Source organism: Macrotis lagotis, chromosome 8 (assembly GCF_037893015.1).
Source record: "Macrotis lagotis isolate mMagLag1 chromosome 8, bilby.v1.9.chrom.fasta, whole genome shotgun sequence".
In the NCBI taxonomy this organism is placed as follows: Eukaryota; Metazoa; Chordata; class Mammalia; order Peramelemorphia; family Peramelidae; genus Macrotis; species Macrotis lagotis.
The window spans coordinates 100,235,795-100,254,314 of record NC_133665.1 but is presented as its reverse complement, the minus strand read 5'-3'; the positions used below and the strand labels follow the sequence as shown (position 1 = coordinate 100,254,314).

The following is an 18,520-nucleotide window of genomic DNA, read 5'->3' as shown; positions in this document are numbered from 1 at the left end:
ATTCTGACTACAATCATGAATCCCAGCTAAAACCTCACAATGAGGTATAACATGTTACAAGTGATGGACTTAGACATAAGAAGACCTTGGTACAAATTTGGCCTTTAGCACTGAACCTGTGGGATCATATGCAACCTTTCTAAGCATCACTTTCTATTAAATACATTGGTGAAAAAAAAGGAGGATAAACTCAATTAATTATTATTGGGTGTGTAAATGAGATTTTTTTATGTATGTAGTGGGGGAGGAGGAATGGTATATTTGTGTTTATATAAGCACATATTATTTATATATACATAAAACACTTTATAAACTGTAAAGCACTATGTAAATATCAATATTTTTAGTTTTGTTATTAATAATATGAGGAAATGGTGACTCCCAAAGCACTTTGTACTAGTTCTGGAAAGCTGTGTTTGGAAGATTTATCTTATGCTGAGTCAAACTCTATCTCTCCATAATGAAGAACTGCTGAACTTTAGTAATATTCTTATACAGATATAGATATATATCTTCTTCTTAATTCATAGAGGCAGTAGTTATGAAATGGAAAAGAAAAAAGTCTAAAGACAAAGGTTCCGTCATTAAGTAGCTACGTGACCTTTATACAGAGTACAGAATATCATATATAGTTTCATCATCTATAAAATGGGGAGAATAATATTTGTACTCCCTAGTTAACTCCCTACTTGTGCTGAGTATCAAATTTTACATTTGCCAAAGTGTTTTGTAATTCATATGATTCCACAAAAAATTTTTAAGATAGGGGAGAGACAGGCAAAATTTGCCTAAGGGATACTAAAAAGTTCAATCAGTCACGTAACATGGCACACACAGAAGCTCAGTGCATGAAGAAATTGGGTCAGGTCTAGAAAAAAACAAGTAAGACTGCAAAATCAAATCCTCTAAATAGGTACTATCCTTCAAGTCACTGTCATTGCCTCTACCAAGACAGAATATTAAAACTGAGAAAAATGAAGTTATTTGCTCAAGAGCACACATCTGCCATTAATGGCAGAACAAAAACTGGAACCCAGGCTTCCAGATTTCCATTCCAGAGCTCTGTCCAATACAGACTACTCCATGTGGAAAGGAGTAAAATGAGAACACTGAATAGGTTATAACATTATTTAAATCATCTGAATGCTTTGCCCCAAATTATGCAAAAAGTCACCATATAGCATGCATTATCATTTATCACAAACAGCAAACAAAAAAAAAAAATAATAAATCTATTACCTGTGTTTCTCAACTCCTTCTTGCTCTTCTTTGGCATGTTTACTTTTTGGTTCCTCCTCATCTTCCTTATTCTGCAAAGCAAGTGATCAAAACATACATGTGAGAGAAAGTGGGAACACTTTTCAGTATTTAGTAACTACTGTAATTTCTTTGTCAAGCAAAGTGGGGAAGGGTTCTGCAACTTGGCAAATCACTTCTGAGTGGAATATTCCCTCTTAAGAGTTAATATTCTTAGTGAAGTCCTCTCAAACAATTACCCTTAGACTATTCTTAGGAGAGGGAAAGGTCTTGCATTCCCCCCAGTCAGACACCCTCCTGATTCTGCTAGGGAGTGAAACAGTGGACTATTTCCAGAAAGACCTTGCATCGATTCTGCTAGGGAGGGACACAGTGGAATACTTCCAGAAGAGACCTTGCAGTCCTTAGTTAGCCACCTGTTTGATAATGGACTGTGAGAACAGTAGCCTGTCTTTTCTTATTTGATAAGTGCTAGTAGAGTCCCTTAGAAGGCCTTGCATACATAATTCATTTAACAGAAGGTCATTAGAAATCCTCTTCTGATACCATCATCATCTGGACAGTGAGGTAATAGTTTATGAAAACCTTTTATTCTTCTCTTTGTTGCTGGGGAGATTTTTCGCATAAAGATTTTAACTCTGGACTTCCAGCCAAGATGGCGGAGAGAAGACAGGCACAGTTCCAAAGTCTCCTGATCTTTCCCCATCTATCATATGAATTAAACCTGTTAACAGAAATCCGACCCACAAAACCCAGAAAGGAAAGCCAGGAGAAAGAACATCTACCTCAGGATTTCTCTCCCTCAGCCCAGTCTGGGCTCCAAGGGAGGATCAGCCCCCATCAGCCAGATTAGCAGCTGAATTGGAGCCAGGAGTCTGAGTGCCAGACCTGCTGGATCAGCAGTGGGGCTAGACGGCAGGGACTTGAGTCAACTAGGGAGCAGAGGCACTGGTGTTGGTGCTGTCTGTACCTCTGGAGCTTGCCAACAGGGCTGGGGGGAAGAGTTCCAGTGCAGGAGAGCTGTGGACACCATCCCTGGGCTCCTCTGGTCAGAGGAACTAACTCTGAGTCCCATTACAGCTAAGACCTCTTCCCTAACAAACAAATGCAAACTACTTCTGCCTCAGGCCCAGGTGTGTGAGCAGAAGAAGCAGCCCAGTTGAGGAATGACCTCAAGGCCAGAGTAAAGAGCACCATTGATTGAAGGCAAAAGAATGCAATAGCTCCAACTCCTCCCTTCAAGCAAAGGGAGAAAGCCTCAATCAAGGTTACAGACACTCCAGAGAAAGCAACCAACACCTCCTACTGGCCAGCCAGAGAAATTGCATTCAGTGAGTAAAGCCTCTAGTGATCCCAAACCCCTGTGAACCAGCCCCTCCCCAACTCAAGGTCTTAGCAAAATGAAGAAGGGTTAGCACAAAGGTGGAGCCATAGAAAAATTCTTGGAAGGGAAAGACCCTAACTCAGAAAACACCTAGAACCTCTGAGGAGAATACCTGGTCTTCAGCACAGAAAGACTTCCTTGAAGAAATAAGGAGCTTAAAAATCAACTGGAAAATTTGGGAGAGACAATTAATACATTGCAACAAGAACAAATCCTTAGAAAGTACAACTGGACAAATACAAAAGGAAAATAAATCTCTCAGATCCTCAAATGGACAAATACAAAATGAGAATTAAATCTCTCAGATCATCAATTGGACAATTACAAAAAGAGAATAAATCTCTCACATCATCAATTGGACAAATACAAAATGAGAATAATTCTCTCAGATCTTAAAATGGGCAAATGCAAAAAGAAAATAATTCTCTCAAAATCTCAATTGGTCAAATGGAAAGTTCTTTCAAAAGTAGAATTCACAAACTGGAAAAGGAGTTGCAAAAGATTAATGAAGAAAACTCCTCCCTAAAAAAAAAAGAATGGAGTCTACAGAAACTAATGACTCCATGAGACAGCAAGAGTCAGTTAAACAAAATTAAAAAATAGAAGAAAATGTAAAATACCTCAGCAACAAAACCACTGACCTTGAGAACAGAGGACCTTGAGAATTATAGGACTTCTTGAAAACATAGAAGAGAAAAAAAGCCTGGATTTAATATTACAGATCTAGTGATGGAAAACTGCCCTGATATCATGGAACCGGAGGGCAAAGTACTAATTGAAAGAATACATCGATCCCCTCCAGAAAAAGATCTTAAAATGAAAACACCAAGAAATGTTGTGGCCAAATTCCAGAAGTATCAGATAAAAGAGAAAATCCAGCAAGCAGCCAGAAAGAAACAATTTAAATATCAAGGAGCCACAGTGAGGATCAAGCAGGACCTGGCTGCATCAACATTAAGGGATCGAAGGGCCTGGAAAGAGACATTTCAAAGACAGACTCAGAATCTTTTTGAAAACAATTATAAAACAACCTCTCACACAAATTAAATCAGATTTAAATAACTGGGCAAATATCAACTGCTCATGGATAGGTAGAGCTAATATAATAAAAATGACAATTCTACCAAAACTAAACTGTTTAGTGCCCTACCAATCAAAGTTCCAAAAAATTAATGAGTTAGAAAAAATTGTAAGTAAATTCATATGGAGGAAAAAAAGTCAAGAATTGCCAGGAGCTTAAGGAATAAAAGTGCAAAAGAAGGTGGCTTGGCCCTACCTGATCTAAAATTATATTATAAAGCCTCAGTCATCAAAACTGTTTGGTATTGGCTAAGAAATAGAGTGGTGGACCAGTGGAATAGACTAGGTGGAAAAGCAGGAGATGATTGTAGTAATCTGCTGTTTGATAAACCCAAAGAGTCCAGCCATTGGGATAAAAACACCCTCTTTGATAAAAACTGCTGGGAAGTTAGTATGGAAGAAACTTAGATTAGGGTTTTGTTTTGTGTTTTGCAAGGCAAATGGGGTTAAGTGGCTTGCCCAAGGCCACACAGCTAGGTAATCATTAAGTGTCTGAGGTCAATTTGAACCCAGGTACTCCTGACTCCAAGGCTGGTGCTTTATCCACTACACCACCTAGCCACCCCCAGAAACTTAGATTAGACCAACACCTAAAACCCTTTACCAAGATAAGATACAAATGGTTACAGGATTTAGACATAAGAAACAATGCCATAAGCAAATGAGAAGATGAAGGACTAGTTTACCTGTCAGATCTTTGGAAAGGGGAGCAGTTTATAACTAAGGAAGAGTTGGAGAACATCACCAAAACCCAATTAGATGATTTCGATTATATTAAATTAAAAAGCTTTTGCACAGATAAAACCAATGTAACCAAGATCAAAAGAAATGTAGTAAATTGGAAAACAATCTTTACAACTAATGATTCTGACAAAGGATTCATTTCTAAAATATACAGAGAACTTAGTCATATTTTTAAAACAAAAAGCCATTCCCCAATTGACAAATGGTCAAAGGATATGCAAAGGCAATTTACAGATGAGATCAAAGCAATCCATAGCCATATGAAAAATGCTCTAAATCATTAATTATTAGAGAAATGCGAATTGAAGCTTTTCTGAGGTACCAACTCACACCTCTCAGATTGGCCAATATGACCAGGAAGGATAATGATCATTGTTGGAAGGGATGTGGGAAAAACTGGGACACTATTACACTGTTGGTGGAGCTGTGAACTCATCCAACCCTTCTGGAGAGCTATTTGGAACTACACCCAAAAGGCAACAAAAATGTGCATACCCTTTGACCCAGCAATACCACTACTGGGTCTGTACCCTGAAGAGATCAATGAAAAAGGGTAAAAACATCACTTGTATAAAAATATTTATAGCAGCCCTGTTTGTGGTGGCAAAGAATTGGAAATCAAGTAAATGTCCTTCAATTGTGGAATGGCTTAGCAAACTGTGGTCTATGTATGTCATGGAACACCATTGTTCTATTAAAACCAGTAGGGATGGGATTTCAGGGAAGCCTGGAGGGATTTGCATGAACTGATGCTGAGTGAGATGAGCAGAACCAGAAAAACACTGTACACCCTAACAGCAACATGGGAATGATGATCAACCTTTAAGGACTCCTTCATTCCATCAGTGCAACAATCGGGAACAATTCTGGGCTGTCTGCAAAGGAGAGTGCCACCTGTATCCAGATAAGGAGATGTGGAATTTGAACAAAGTTCAAGGCCTATTCCCTTTAATTTAGGAAAAAACCAGATACCTTATTGTCTGATCTTGTTAGCACTTAGACTTCTAGTCTCTTCTTTAAGGATATGATTTCTCTCTCATCACACCCAATTTGGTTCAAGGTACAACATGGAAACAAAGTAAAGACTGACAGATTGCTTTCAGTGCGGGGGGGAAATTGTAAAATTCAGATAATATCTTTAATAAAAATAAATTTAAAAAAAGATTTTAACTCTGAAAACCTTAACCAATCAGGTTGGAAGAGAGGGGGCTAGGGAGGGGAGAACTGTGCTAGGTCATATAATCTTGCTTGACTGTGACCTCAGGGCAGCTCCTTGATCTTCACTACCTTTGTGACACTTGAGGGTGCCCTCTTCTTGAGAAAAGCTAAAATAAACTTTCCTTTTTGCTTAGAGGAGTATCTACATTTTTTAAGTGGATTTTTATCCCACACACTTTTCTTCTCTGGGTCTGTTTGCTCCTCTCTATTTAATAGAGATAAACCAGCACCTCCCCCTTTTCACACTCACGCAATCACCTGCCAGGTTGAAGTACATCCCCTAGAGATCTGAGCATGTGCCTTAGCCCCTTCTGCTAGGTATATCTTTTCCTAAAGGGCATTCAAAACCAAATGCTCTGATTGGCCTCAAGTGCCTCTTGACCCTCAGGGATGTGGCACTGTAAAGAGGACTAGCCACTGAACATTCAAGAACTGCCCACTCAGATTTTAAAGGGAGAGGAATTAATTTCTGCTTCCTTTTTTCCTCTCTTCTGAAGGTAGGGCATGGAAGTTGGACAGCTCTCTGACTCCCCATCCCCAAGCTCTGGTAGCTGTTCCTATATGACAGAAAACCACAAATTCATTTGGGTGAACCTGAGACCTAATTGCAAACTCCTAGCTTGCCTTTTCTACTTAGTGCTTCTTTCACTGAGCATAGATAACCAAAGGATGGCCCTAAGATGGACATGCCCAACATCAATGGCTACCTCATAGACCAGAGAAGTCTAGAGTTATTTTGAAGTTTCAGATAACTAGTTCACTCTAACACTTTTCAAAGGAGTAGATAGCCAATAGACTATTTCTGGTGTTCAGACAATGTTGGCATACAGTAGACTTTTTTAAAAACTTTAATGATTTATTGATTTTCACATTATTATAATAATCTTGTTTTGAAAGTAAACATAAGGGGCAGCTAGGTGGCACAGTGGATAAAGCATCCGGCCCTGGAGTCAGGAGTACCTGGGTTCAAATCCGGTCTCAGACACTTAATAATTACCTAGCTATGTGGCCTTGGGCAAGCCACTTAACCCCATTTGCCTTGCAAAAACCTAAAAAAAAAAAAATTAAACATAAACCTACCTCCTCCTCAAAAAGATAGAGGAAACTCAAGAGAAATGAAGTGAGAGGGTTAGGTATTCTTCAGTCAGTATTCAGATACCATGGGCTCTGTCTCTAGGATGGGCTGCATTCTTTATCATAATTCCATCAGAGACATTGCTTCAGTATTTTTGCTGTTGTTAGCTGTATTATCTTCAATTCTATTCCTCCCCACTCCAATTTATTCTATTCTCTCTCCTTCTACCCTGTACCTCCTCAGAAGTGTGCTGTATCTGATTACCCTCTCTTCTATCACCTACTCCCACCCTCCACCCTCCCCCTGTCCCCTTTCTCCCATGCCTTTCCTCTCATTTTTCCTCTAGGGCAAGATAGATTTCTATACCCTATTGAGTATGTTATTTCTTCTGAGCCACATCTGATAAGAATGAAGGCTCACTCATTCCCCCTTGCCTCCCCCCATTACATTCCATTGTAAAATCTTTTTCTTGATTCTTTTATGTGAATTATCTTAGCCCATCCTATCTCTCCTTTCTCTTTCTCCCAGAACTTTCCTTTATCACATACTAACTTCATCTTTATTTTATATCATTAGTCAGCTCCCTCCTGTGCCTTGTCTATATATGCTCTAAGTGCTCTTATAAATGAGAAGGTTCATATGAGTTATCAGTATCTTCTTCCTATGCAGGAATACATGCAATTCAACATCACTAAATCCCTCATAATTAGTCCTTCCCAACCACCCTCTCTATGCTTCACCTGAGTCCTGTACGTGGAGATTAAACTTTCTGCTCAGTTCTGGTCATTTCAACAGGAAAGTCTGAAAATTTCTCACTTCACTAAAAATCTATCTACCTTTTCCACTGAAAGAAAATGTTCTGTTTTGTTGGGGAGTTGATTCTCAGTTGTAATACAAGCTCTTTTGCTTTCCAGAATATCATATTCCAAGACCTATGAGGCCTTGATATAGACAATTGCTAAATCTTGTGTTATTCTGACTGTAGCACAACAATATTTGAATTGTTTCTTTCTGGCTACTTGTAGTATTTTTTCTTTGACTTGGAGTTCCAGAATTTGACTGTAATATTCCTGGGAGGTTTTGGGGGGGTAACTCTTTCAGGAGGTGATGGGTAGATTCCCTCGATTTCTATTTTATCCTCTACTTCTAGGATCTCACAGCAATTATGGTGGATTAAAATCCAGGCTCTTTTCCTGAACATGATTTTCAGGTAACCCAATAATTTTTATATTGTCTCTCCTGTATGTTTTCCAGGTCAGCTGTTTTTCCAATGAGATATTTCACATTTTCTTCTAGTTTTTCATTCTTTTGGAATTCTTTTATTGTTTCTTGATTTCACACAAAGTCATCAGTTTCCCTTAGCATCAATTCTACATCTGAAGAAGTTATTTTCTACAGAGAGCTTTTCTTTCCCCTTTTCCAACTGTTCAATCCTGCTTCTTAATACATTCTTCTCCTCATTTGCCTTTTGGACTGCTTTCTCCATTTGACCTGGACTGGTTTTTAACATGTTATTTTCTTCAGTATTTTTTTGCTTCTCCTTCACCAGCTGACTTGGTTTTCATGATTTTCCTGTATCACTCTCATTTCTCTTTCCAATTTTTCCTCTACCTCACTTACTTGCTTTTCCAAGTTTTTTGGTTTTTTTGAGCTCTTCTACAGCCTGAGACCAATTCCTATTTCTCTTAGAGGTTTGGATACAGAAACTTTGACTTTGTCATCTTCTGAGTGTATATTTTGATCCTTCATGGGACCAAAGTAATTCTCTATGGTCAGGTTCTTTTTCTGTTGTTTGCTCATTTCTTCAGCCTATAACTGATTTATCACACTTCCAAAGCTTTTGAGAACCTTAATTGCTTCAAGGTCTTATGAGAGCCTCTGACTGTTCTCTTAGCCTGTGCTCTGGGCTGTGGATGACCACAAGCACCCCCTGCCCCGCCCTAGAGCTGTGAGGAGGGTCCCTGCTTTTCTATGATAATATGGAGCCCCAGACTGTAAGCTGGATCTGAGTATGGGCAAAACAATGAGTCTACCCTGGGGATAGCCTAGAGATCTCGGCAGTCTCTCCTCATACACTTATCATCTATGGGTTGAGGCACTCTGGAAGCAACTGTTGGCTCTGCAGATTCCTGCAGCTACCCTGAGGCCTGCACTGGCCTGGGCTCCATGCTCACTCCCAACCCTCCAAACCCACCCAGTGATCCCCTGGGCCAAGAGGCCTGGAAACCATGGCCCCCTAGGGATCCAGGTACCCAGTGGGCTGTTCCTGGAAGACTGGAGCTGATTTTCTCTACACAACCAGGCTACAGCTTTTTCCATCTCCCAGTCCCAGTAGAACAGACCTTTCCATGGATCTACCAAGTTGGCTTAGACTGCTAAATTGTTTTACTCGAGTTTTTCTGTAGGTTCTGTCCCTCTAGAATTTGGTTAGAATCATAACTGTATGGCTTTTACAGGTTTTTGAGGAAGAGTTTGAGGAATTCCTGCCCTCACACTGCCATCTTGGCTCCGCCCCTACAGTAGACTTTTAATAAAAGCTTGTTAATTATCTGTTGGAAGATACAAAAGTCAAAATAATTAATGTTTTAGGAATCATGTATTATTGTTTCATGTTTTAAGTCTTTGTTGATATGCATCTATGAGTCTGGGGGGGAAAGATGGTTGGGATTGTTTGGGGTTTGAGTTTTTTTGGAGCAATTTGGGCTCCATGTCTCTCCCCAGTTTGAAGTATAGAAATCCTTAGGTGCTAGACCCTGATGCTGATAGGCATCTACCTGGGTCAACCAATTTCACACCTTGGTGGTCTGATGGCTCTGAGCTCCCTGATTAGCATTGTTATTTCATTAGATAGGACTACCAGACTTAATACAGGCACTTGATTGTCTTTAGCCTTAACAGTTCAGAAAAGAACTCCTAAAGTCAAGGGATACACCAGCCTCCTCCAGTAGAAGGAAATTACAAGTGTGTGCAACCATGTTTTAATTCTTTCTATAATGGAGGAAATAATTAGATGTACTATATATGATCTACTAAATACACTCAATATTTTCCTGGAGGGAAACCTATTCATCCCTTTTGGGTAGACCCTAGAAACATGAACCATTTCTAAATTTTATTTAAGATATTTCCCCAAAGAAAATGTTTTACTTGACTATACATATATATAAAAGATTTTGTCATTTCTTGTTTTTCCAATGTATAAAGGAGAAAGTAGAGAGGTAGAAATTGCTCATATGAAAATAAATAAAACTGATTTTTTTAAAAAACAGGACATTTCCTCAGATTTATATTCTGGGATAGAGGTGTACTAATTCCACAATAAGGGATAAAATTTTATTTGTTCCATGTAGCATCAAGCTCTCCTAGGACTGAACTCAGACTAAATGAGTTCAAAGTTTAGGACTCTTAGTAAGAGACGAAACTCAGGTCCCTAGGACCCAGCAGGCTTATTATATATAAAATTGGAAGATTAGAATATATAATCTCTAAGATTCATTTAAGCCCAGTCTATGACCCTTACTTTCTTTTTTTTAATTTTATTTATTTAAGGCAATGAGTTTAAGTGACTTGCCCAAGGCCACACAGCTAGGCAATTATTAAGTTATCTGGGGCTAGATTTGAACTCAGGTCCTCCTGATTCCAGGGTCAGTGCTCTATCCACTGCACCACCTAGCTGCCTAATGACTCTTATTTTCTTTTATAAAATGCCTATTACATGCGTAGCTTTATACTTAAGTGTTCAGTGGATAAAAGAAAAAGAAAAGCTACAGTTGATACTCTGAAGAAGGAGTTAAAAAGTTAGGGTTTTTTTTGACAAGGCAATGTAGTTAAGTGACTCGTCCAAGGCCACACTGCTAGGTAATTATTAAGTGCCTGAGGCCGAATTTGAACTCAAGTTCTCCAGACTACAGGGCCAGTGCTCTATTTACTATGCCACCTAGCTGTCCCCAAGAGGAGTTAAAAATTTAATCACTGGTTGGTTCTTGTCCTTTGTTATTGAAGAAGACCAAAACAACATCACTATGTTTGTGACCAATTACAGTGTGCCTGGATTGTAGCTCTTCAGACCAATTGAGCTCCGAATGCTCTACCACAAGTTGGGCATAAATACTCTATGTGAATACCTGGGATGGCTTCCCTAACTTATGGATATCATGTTTCCTTTGAGTCATTCCAATTCTGCCTTCCTCATAAAATGCAGCACCCTCACTGATGAGGGCATGCCATGTTGGGCGGTCCTATGCCAGTGTCTCCCATGTTGTACAATCAATTCTGAAGTTCTTCAATGAGACCTTCAGGGTGTCTTGGTATCACTTATTCTGATCCCCTTGTGAGGGCTTATCCCTGTGTGAGTTCTCCATAAAATAGGTTTTTTTGGCAAGCATATTTCTGGCATTCTAACAACGTGCCCAGTCCATCTTAATTGCCTTCTCTATAGTAATGTTAGAATGCCAGGCAGTTTAACTTGGGAAAGGACCTCAGTATCTGGTACCTTCTCCTGTCAAGTGATCTTCAGAATCTTCCTAAGATAATTTAAATGGAAATGATTCAGATTCTTGACATGGTGCTGGTAGACTGTCCAGGCTTCACAGGCATTTGGCAATGAGGTCAGCAAAATGGCTCTGTAGACCTTCAGTTTGGTAATCAGTCTCATACCTCTTCTCTACCACACTTTCTTTCACAGTCTCCCAAATAGTGAGCTAGCTCTAGCAATGCAAGTGTCAATCTCATTAATTATGTGTATCCCCTTGGAAAGGATACTGCCAAGGGAAGTGAACTTGTCCACTGTACTCAAAACTTCAAGGGGTGGCTAGGTGGCACAGCGGATAGAGGCACTGGCCCTGGAGTTAGGAGTACCTAAGTTCAAATCCTCAGACACTTAATAATTACCTAGCTGTGTGGCCTTGGGCAAGCCACTTAACCCCACTGCTTTGCAAAAAGCTAAAAAAAAAGAAATTGCATAAGCAGCAGAGAATCAATCCCTACTTTGATGCACATCAGCTTCAGAGGCTGCATTGGGCATACAATCATGCACAAATAGAAGACCATGCACCAACACTCCCTCCACTTTGGTATTGGCTTGTAGCCTTTTCAAGTTAAAGAATTTGCCATCAGTGCAGCAGCTGATCTTGAAGCCATGTTCATCCTCAGTGAAGGCATTTAATAATATGGCTGAAAACATCATGCTAAAAAGTATGGGAGCAAAGACACATCCTTGTTTTACTCCACTGGTGACTGGGAAATCTCAAGAGCATCGTTCACCATCCAGAGCCTGGGAATGCACGCCATCATGATATTGACATACAATACTGATGAACTTTTCTGGGCAATTTAATCAAAATGCCAGTGTATGTAGTCTCTGAGTATACAGACACCAGGAACAAGGAATATTTTATTCAATTTCTTAAGTTCAACTAATTGGGGGAATACACTAGAACTATTGAGAAGTTTTGACCATCAACTTTTTTTTGTAATAAAAAAAGTAGTTTTGATACTTACATTGAAGCAGAACACAAACTAATATAATACAGAGTGCTTCACTGGTCTGTCAGCAGCAGGACTAAAGCTTTCATTCCTTAACAGGATCCATTGCCAAGGGTTATTCCATGAAGTATTTCATAGAATTTGTCTCATGAAATGAAGAACTCATGAAAATTCTGAATTCTCATGTTTTAAATTATGTGAAGAAAATTGATTCTGAATCTAGTTTTCTTCATCTAACCTCACAGCAACAGAACTGTTTCCAAATGAAATTGCCAAAATGCAAACAATAAAGTTTGGCCCAGTAAAACAAAAAATTTCATATTTATTTTACTATGATTTGAACGAGGTTAAAAAAAGGACACAAAGAACTTATGTTACAACTACTATCCTCAATTATACTATTTCTAATAATCTCAAATTTTAACCTCTTCTCCCATATAACCAGAAGTCATAGGTTGCTACAAACCAGTAGTTCATGCATTCAGGTAGGTAGGTGGTACAGTAGCTAGAGTCCTTGAAATCAGGTGAACAGGAGTTCGAATCTGTCTCAAACACTTGACACTTACTAGCTGGGTGACTCTGGACAAGTCATTTAACCCTCAGATCCAGGGCCATTTCCATTATCTGGCCATGGGACCCAGATGGCTGCAGAAGAGAAAATGAGGCTGGTGACTTGGCATAGCATCCCCTCATTCAAATCCAATTAACCTGCTTGTTATGGCATGACGTCCCTGATGTCATGGTCTTCTTCAAAAACTAAGGACAAATTTCAGTTCAAGCGTATTACTTAAGCACTTAATATATAAAATACTCTTTTATAACTAAGCCTGCTGTTATTTGTCTTCCTATACAAGCCTTGACTACCTAATCACATGGTACAGATCTCCAGGACAGAGACAATGGTATTCTTTCCAAATTGGAAGGGGCTTGATTGCTATCTCATTCCTAAAAACAAATCACAACTATGATGTTCCAAGTCAGTGGTCAATCAGTCTCCACTTCAAACTCTTTAATAAGAGGGAGCTCACTACCCTATCAGGAACAGCCCATTTCATGTCTAAATGTGCCTCTCTGAAATTTCTACCATATTCAAGAACACAAGACAGTTCTTTGGCTAATAGAAGGCAACTAGAATGTTTCCTCTGAGTCTTCTCTTCTCCAGGTTAAACATTGACAGTTTTTTCAACCAGTCCTCATATGGCATAAACTCAAGGTCATCATCTCCTGGTCACTATCCTCTGGACATTTTCTATTATACCAATGATTTTTCTAAAACAAAATGCCCAGAACTCACTAGAATACTGTAGATCTAATCTAAGCAAAGGCAGAACACAGCAGAACTATCAGCTCTTTATCATTGGACACTATGTCCTTCAGAAGCCAGCTTAAGGTCATATTAGTTTTCAGGGATGCCAATGCACACTGTTAACTCATAGTGAGCTTGCAGGTCACCAAACCCTCATCTTTTCCAAAGGAACTGCTGACCAGTTGTACCTACCCAATCTTAGATTTGTGAAGTCAAATTTTTGAAGTCAAGTATAAAACCTGACATTTGTTCCTACTAGATTGCATTGTTATTTGATTAGACTGCACATTCAAGCCTTTTTTAATCATGACTCTTATCCTTCCAGTTGTCTCATCTACAAATGTGATCAGCATGTCATTTGTGCCTTAATCCAGGTTTCCACACTCTCATCAGTCAGCCCTTCCTTTTCCCATCCTGGGGCACAGTTCTCCTGGTTGATCACTATTTCAGGAGAAGACACCTACCCTTTCCTCTTTTTTTCACTAGTAACTCAACTTGGGGACTTCTTTTCTCCCCTTTATGCCTTCCCCTATTATAAGATAAACTCTGAAAAAAAAGAGGCTGTCTCCTTGGCTTGTATTTGTAGTCCCAATGCTTAGGACAGTACCTGGAACCCAAGAAACATTCAATACTTTATCAATCTACTAATAAAAACATTAAACACAGGGCCAGCCATCAGAATCCTAGAGAACTCATGACATCATTCCAAGATGACATCACTTCAATGATGACTGCTCACTGGGTCCAGCCACCAAACAAATTCCAAATCTAACAACATTATACTTAACTCATCTCTCTCTACATGTCCAAAGAACAGCAAAATATATTCAATAAAAACTTCACTAAAATCTAGTAATAATAATATTAAAAGACAATAGAACAATGACTGACACAGTGGCTACTACTGATACCTTCAGAGAAATTCAGGTAAAGCAGACCCTTTTCCCTGTAAGCAGGCTCCAGGTATGGAATGAAACAAAATGACACACATGATCAAAGTGTTATTTTATTTTGTCTAGCTAAACTTGAGGCAGTAGGTTCTATGATATGAGAAGTAGTACCCATTTTAAAGTGACAGCCATATAGTTTTTAAAACAAGCATCAAAAGAATTTGGTAATGAAGGACTTTGTAACCCCATTTGGGATATTCCTGGCTTGCCATTTCCTTCTCCAGCTCATTTTACAGATGAAGAAACTGAGGCAGAGCTAAGTGACTTGCTCAGGATCCCATAAGTGTTCCATAAGAGGCTAGTTTTGAACTCAATATTAGTCTTCCTGACTCCAAGTCAGCACTCCATCCACTAAACTGTATATAGAATTCCCCTAACCTACCAGGCTAAGCAGTCTTGTCAACAAAGGAAATAAGGTTAACATAGCCCAGCTTGTTCTTGATGAAGAAATGCTGGCTCTCTCACAGATTCTTTTTCTAGATATTCACCAGAGACAATGACAATCAGCATGTCAGGAATATAAGTCAAGCTTACTGGCTTATAGAATCCGATTCTATTTTCACTTATGCTCTTTTAACAAGTTTGGTTTTATAGAGACTGATAATGGCTCTCCTTGAGAAGAAAAGTCAAAGTTTAAGTCAACATATATAGTATGTCCTTGGAAGTGTTAAAAATTCTCCTAGATAGAATTTTAAATAAAAGCCATTTCCCTCTGCTCTGGTTTCAAAAATGCTCATTTAATCTCATAATAACAAAACAAGAATCATATCCTGACAGCTGCCTTTTGGCAGGGTTAGGGCACTGAGACTCTCCAATAGTTGTCTCATAATTGCCATCCACCAGGGGCAATTCTGTTTAAAAACCAAACCCAACTCAAGAGTTTAGGAAGTATAGATTCATAATTTTACAATTCATCCTATCAATACTTAATTGATCTGCAAAGCACTAACCAGGATAAAGATACCTGTCTTCCGAGAGTAAACAAGCATGAATTTTTGAAAATCATCATACAGCAACACATAGAGTCTGAAGAAAATACAGTACCATTTTCTTCTGAACTAAGGACCCATGCTAGATGAATGCTTTCCTGCTTATCAGATCTGGAAAGAAAAACACAACTGGGTTCCTGAGTAATAGAAAGATGAAGACAGTTGCAGTATGTCTCATAAATTAATAAAAGTATAAAAGGGCAGAATCTAGAATACTACACGCATACATGCATGCACATGTACTTTCATTTCCTACCAATACTCCCCCCTTTGGTCTCAACAAGAAAAAAACAATTTTTTTGGTTTCAGTTTTTTGGTTGCAGGTAGTTAAGTGCCATATTCAGTCATGGCTCCCATCCCATTTTATCATCAATAAAGTCAAATAAATATGCCTCTGAGTCAGGATCACAAATTCACTTTGCTTGTTACCCTTACAATGTGTGTGCAGATATCTAAAGTCATGGATTTTACTGTTGAGTTCATTTCTTAAGATTTTTTTTTCCTCTTGCAAATTTCTGCATAACTTTACTGCTATTCTCCTTCCTTCCTGATAGCTATTCTCTATGTCTAGTCTGGTAAGTATTTCTATAGGCAGCTCTCTACCCCACAAACTTTATTTCTTTCAATTTCAAGTACTTTTGATTGGTTTGAAAGTCTCCATTTTTATTATCATTTTTTTAAGAACACTCCATTATTCCTAATCAGTATTTTAAGCTGTGAAACAAAAATACAAATCCTAATCTCAAATTCCTAAAGCAGTTATTTACTTCCTGTTCTCAAAACAATAATTAGAATTTATAAAAAAAAAAAATCTGAGATCTATTACTTTTTAGAGAAATGCAAATTAAACCACCTCACACCTCTCAGACTGGCCAATATGACCAGAAAGGACAATGGTCAATGCTAAAAGGGATGTGGGAAATCTGGGACACTAATACATAGTTGAGGAGCTGTGAACTCATTCAACCTTTCTGGAGAGCAGTCTGAAACTATGCCCAAAGGGCAACAAAAATGTGCATATTCTTTGATCCAGCAATACCACTACTAGGTCTATACCCTGAAGAGATAATGAAAAAGGATAGCAGCCCTGTCTGTGGTGGCAAAGAATTGGAAATTAAATAAATGTCCCTCATTGGGGAAATGGCTTCACAAACTATGGTGTATGTATGTCATGGAACACTATTGTTCTATCAGAAACCAGGCGGGATGGGGCAGCTAGGTGACATAGTGGATAAAGCACCAGCCCTGGAGTCAGGAGTACCTGGGTTCAAATCCAGTCTCAGACACTTAATAATTACCTGGCTGTGTGGCCTTGGGCAAGCCACTTAACCCTGTTTGCCTTGCAACCCCCCCCCCCAAAAAAAAAAACAGGAGGGATAGGAATTCAGGGAAGCCTGGAGGGATTTTTTCATGAACTGATGCTGAGTGAGATGAGCAGAACCAGAAAACTACTGTACACCCTAACAGCAACATGGGAGTGATGATCAACCTTGAAGGACTTGCTCATTCCATCAGTGCAACAATCTGGAACAATTCTGGGCTGTCCGCAAAGGGGAGTGCCATCTGTATCCTGATAAGGAGATGTGGAGTTTGAACAAAGACCAAGACCTATTAACATTCAATTTAGGAAAAAAAACTATCTTATTGTCTGATCTTGCTATCTCTTATATTTTATGTTTCTTCCTTAAGGATATGATTTCTGTCTCATCACATTCAATTTGGATCAATGTATACCATGGAAACAATGTAAAGACTGGCAAACTGCCTTCTGTGGGGGATGGGGGAGGGAAGTAAGATTAGGGGGAAAATTATAAAACTCAAAATAAATAAAATCTTTAAAAAAAAAAAACTTTGAGATCTCCAAGTCTTCCTAAGAAAGTTGTCAAGATAGCAGAGTAGGTGTCAACATTTTTGCCTAGCTCCTCCTCCTAGACAAAGAAGCTAGGTAACCTAGAAAATGTACCAGAACAATGTTTACTGTCTTCAATCCTATTTTCTTATACTTACCCTTATGTTACCTTGTCTGCACTTCAAAAACCTGTTTAACTTCTCAACTGCCTCTCTTAATCTAGCCTTCCTTTCTTTATCTCTTCTCTTAATCTATCATCCTTTTTATCTCTTTTTTCTTTCCCTCCTACTTCCCTAATGGGTGAGATGAATTTCTGTTCCCAATTATATGTCTAAGTTCACTCTGAACATGTTGTTCAGTATTTTTAAATTATCTCTCCTGGTGCTATTTTCCAGTTCAGTATTTTTTCCAATGAGATTTTTCACACTGTTTTCTATTTTTTTCATTTTTTTCATTTTGTTTTATTGTTTCTTGATTTCTCAGAAAGTCATTAGCTTCCATTTGTTCGATTCTAATTTTGAAGGAATAATTTTCTTCAGTAAGCTTTTCTACCTCCTTTTCCATTTGGCTAATGTTACTTTTTTTAAGGAGTTTATTTCCTTCAGGGCAATTTTTGTCTTTTTCCATTTGGCCAATTCTGCTTCTCAAGGCGAAATTCTCCTCCTTGGCTTTTTGCACCAGTTCTAGTCTGGTTTATACAATGTCATTTTCTTCATTATTTTTTTTTGTTTCTACCAAATTGTTGACACCTTTTTCATGATTTTCTTTCATCACTCATTTTCTTCTACCTTTCTTATTTGATTTTCCAAACTGTTTTTGAGCTTTCCAAAGTCTGAGACCAGTTCTTAATTTTCTTGGAGGCTTTGGATCTTCCTTGTCACGATAGTAACTTTCTATGATAAGAAATTTTTTCTGTTGTTTGCTCATTTTCCAGTCTATATCTTGACTTTTAACTCTTCTTTAAAGTCCGGCTCTGCTTCTCGAGTGGAGGGTTTTGTACATCTGTTTTCAAAGATACTCTAGAGATCTAAAAGTTTTGAGTTCTTTCAAAGTGGTAGGATGTAAGGAGAGGTGTGTTTACTCCTCTCCTGGTCTATATTCTGATCTGTGAGTGATCACAAGCATTCTCATCTAACCTGGAACTGTGCATGTGGGGGGGGGCGGAGCACTGCTCCACTGCAGCC

General features: G+C 38.7%; 1 protein-coding gene across 1 annotated transcript in view; it reads right to left on the bottom strand.

Annotated features, from left to right (window-relative positions):
* CCDC12 (coiled-coil domain containing 12) overlaps window positions 1-18,520 on the bottom strand; it is a 182,951-nt gene that overhangs the window by 123,683 nt on the left and 40,748 nt on the right. Inside the window, exon 2 of the mRNA XM_074197754.1 lies at window positions 1,240-1,310. Within this exon, the coding sequence (XP_074053855.1) occupies window positions 1,240-1,310 (71 nt within the window). The remainder of the gene's footprint in view (window positions 1-1,239; window positions 1,311-18,520) is intronic.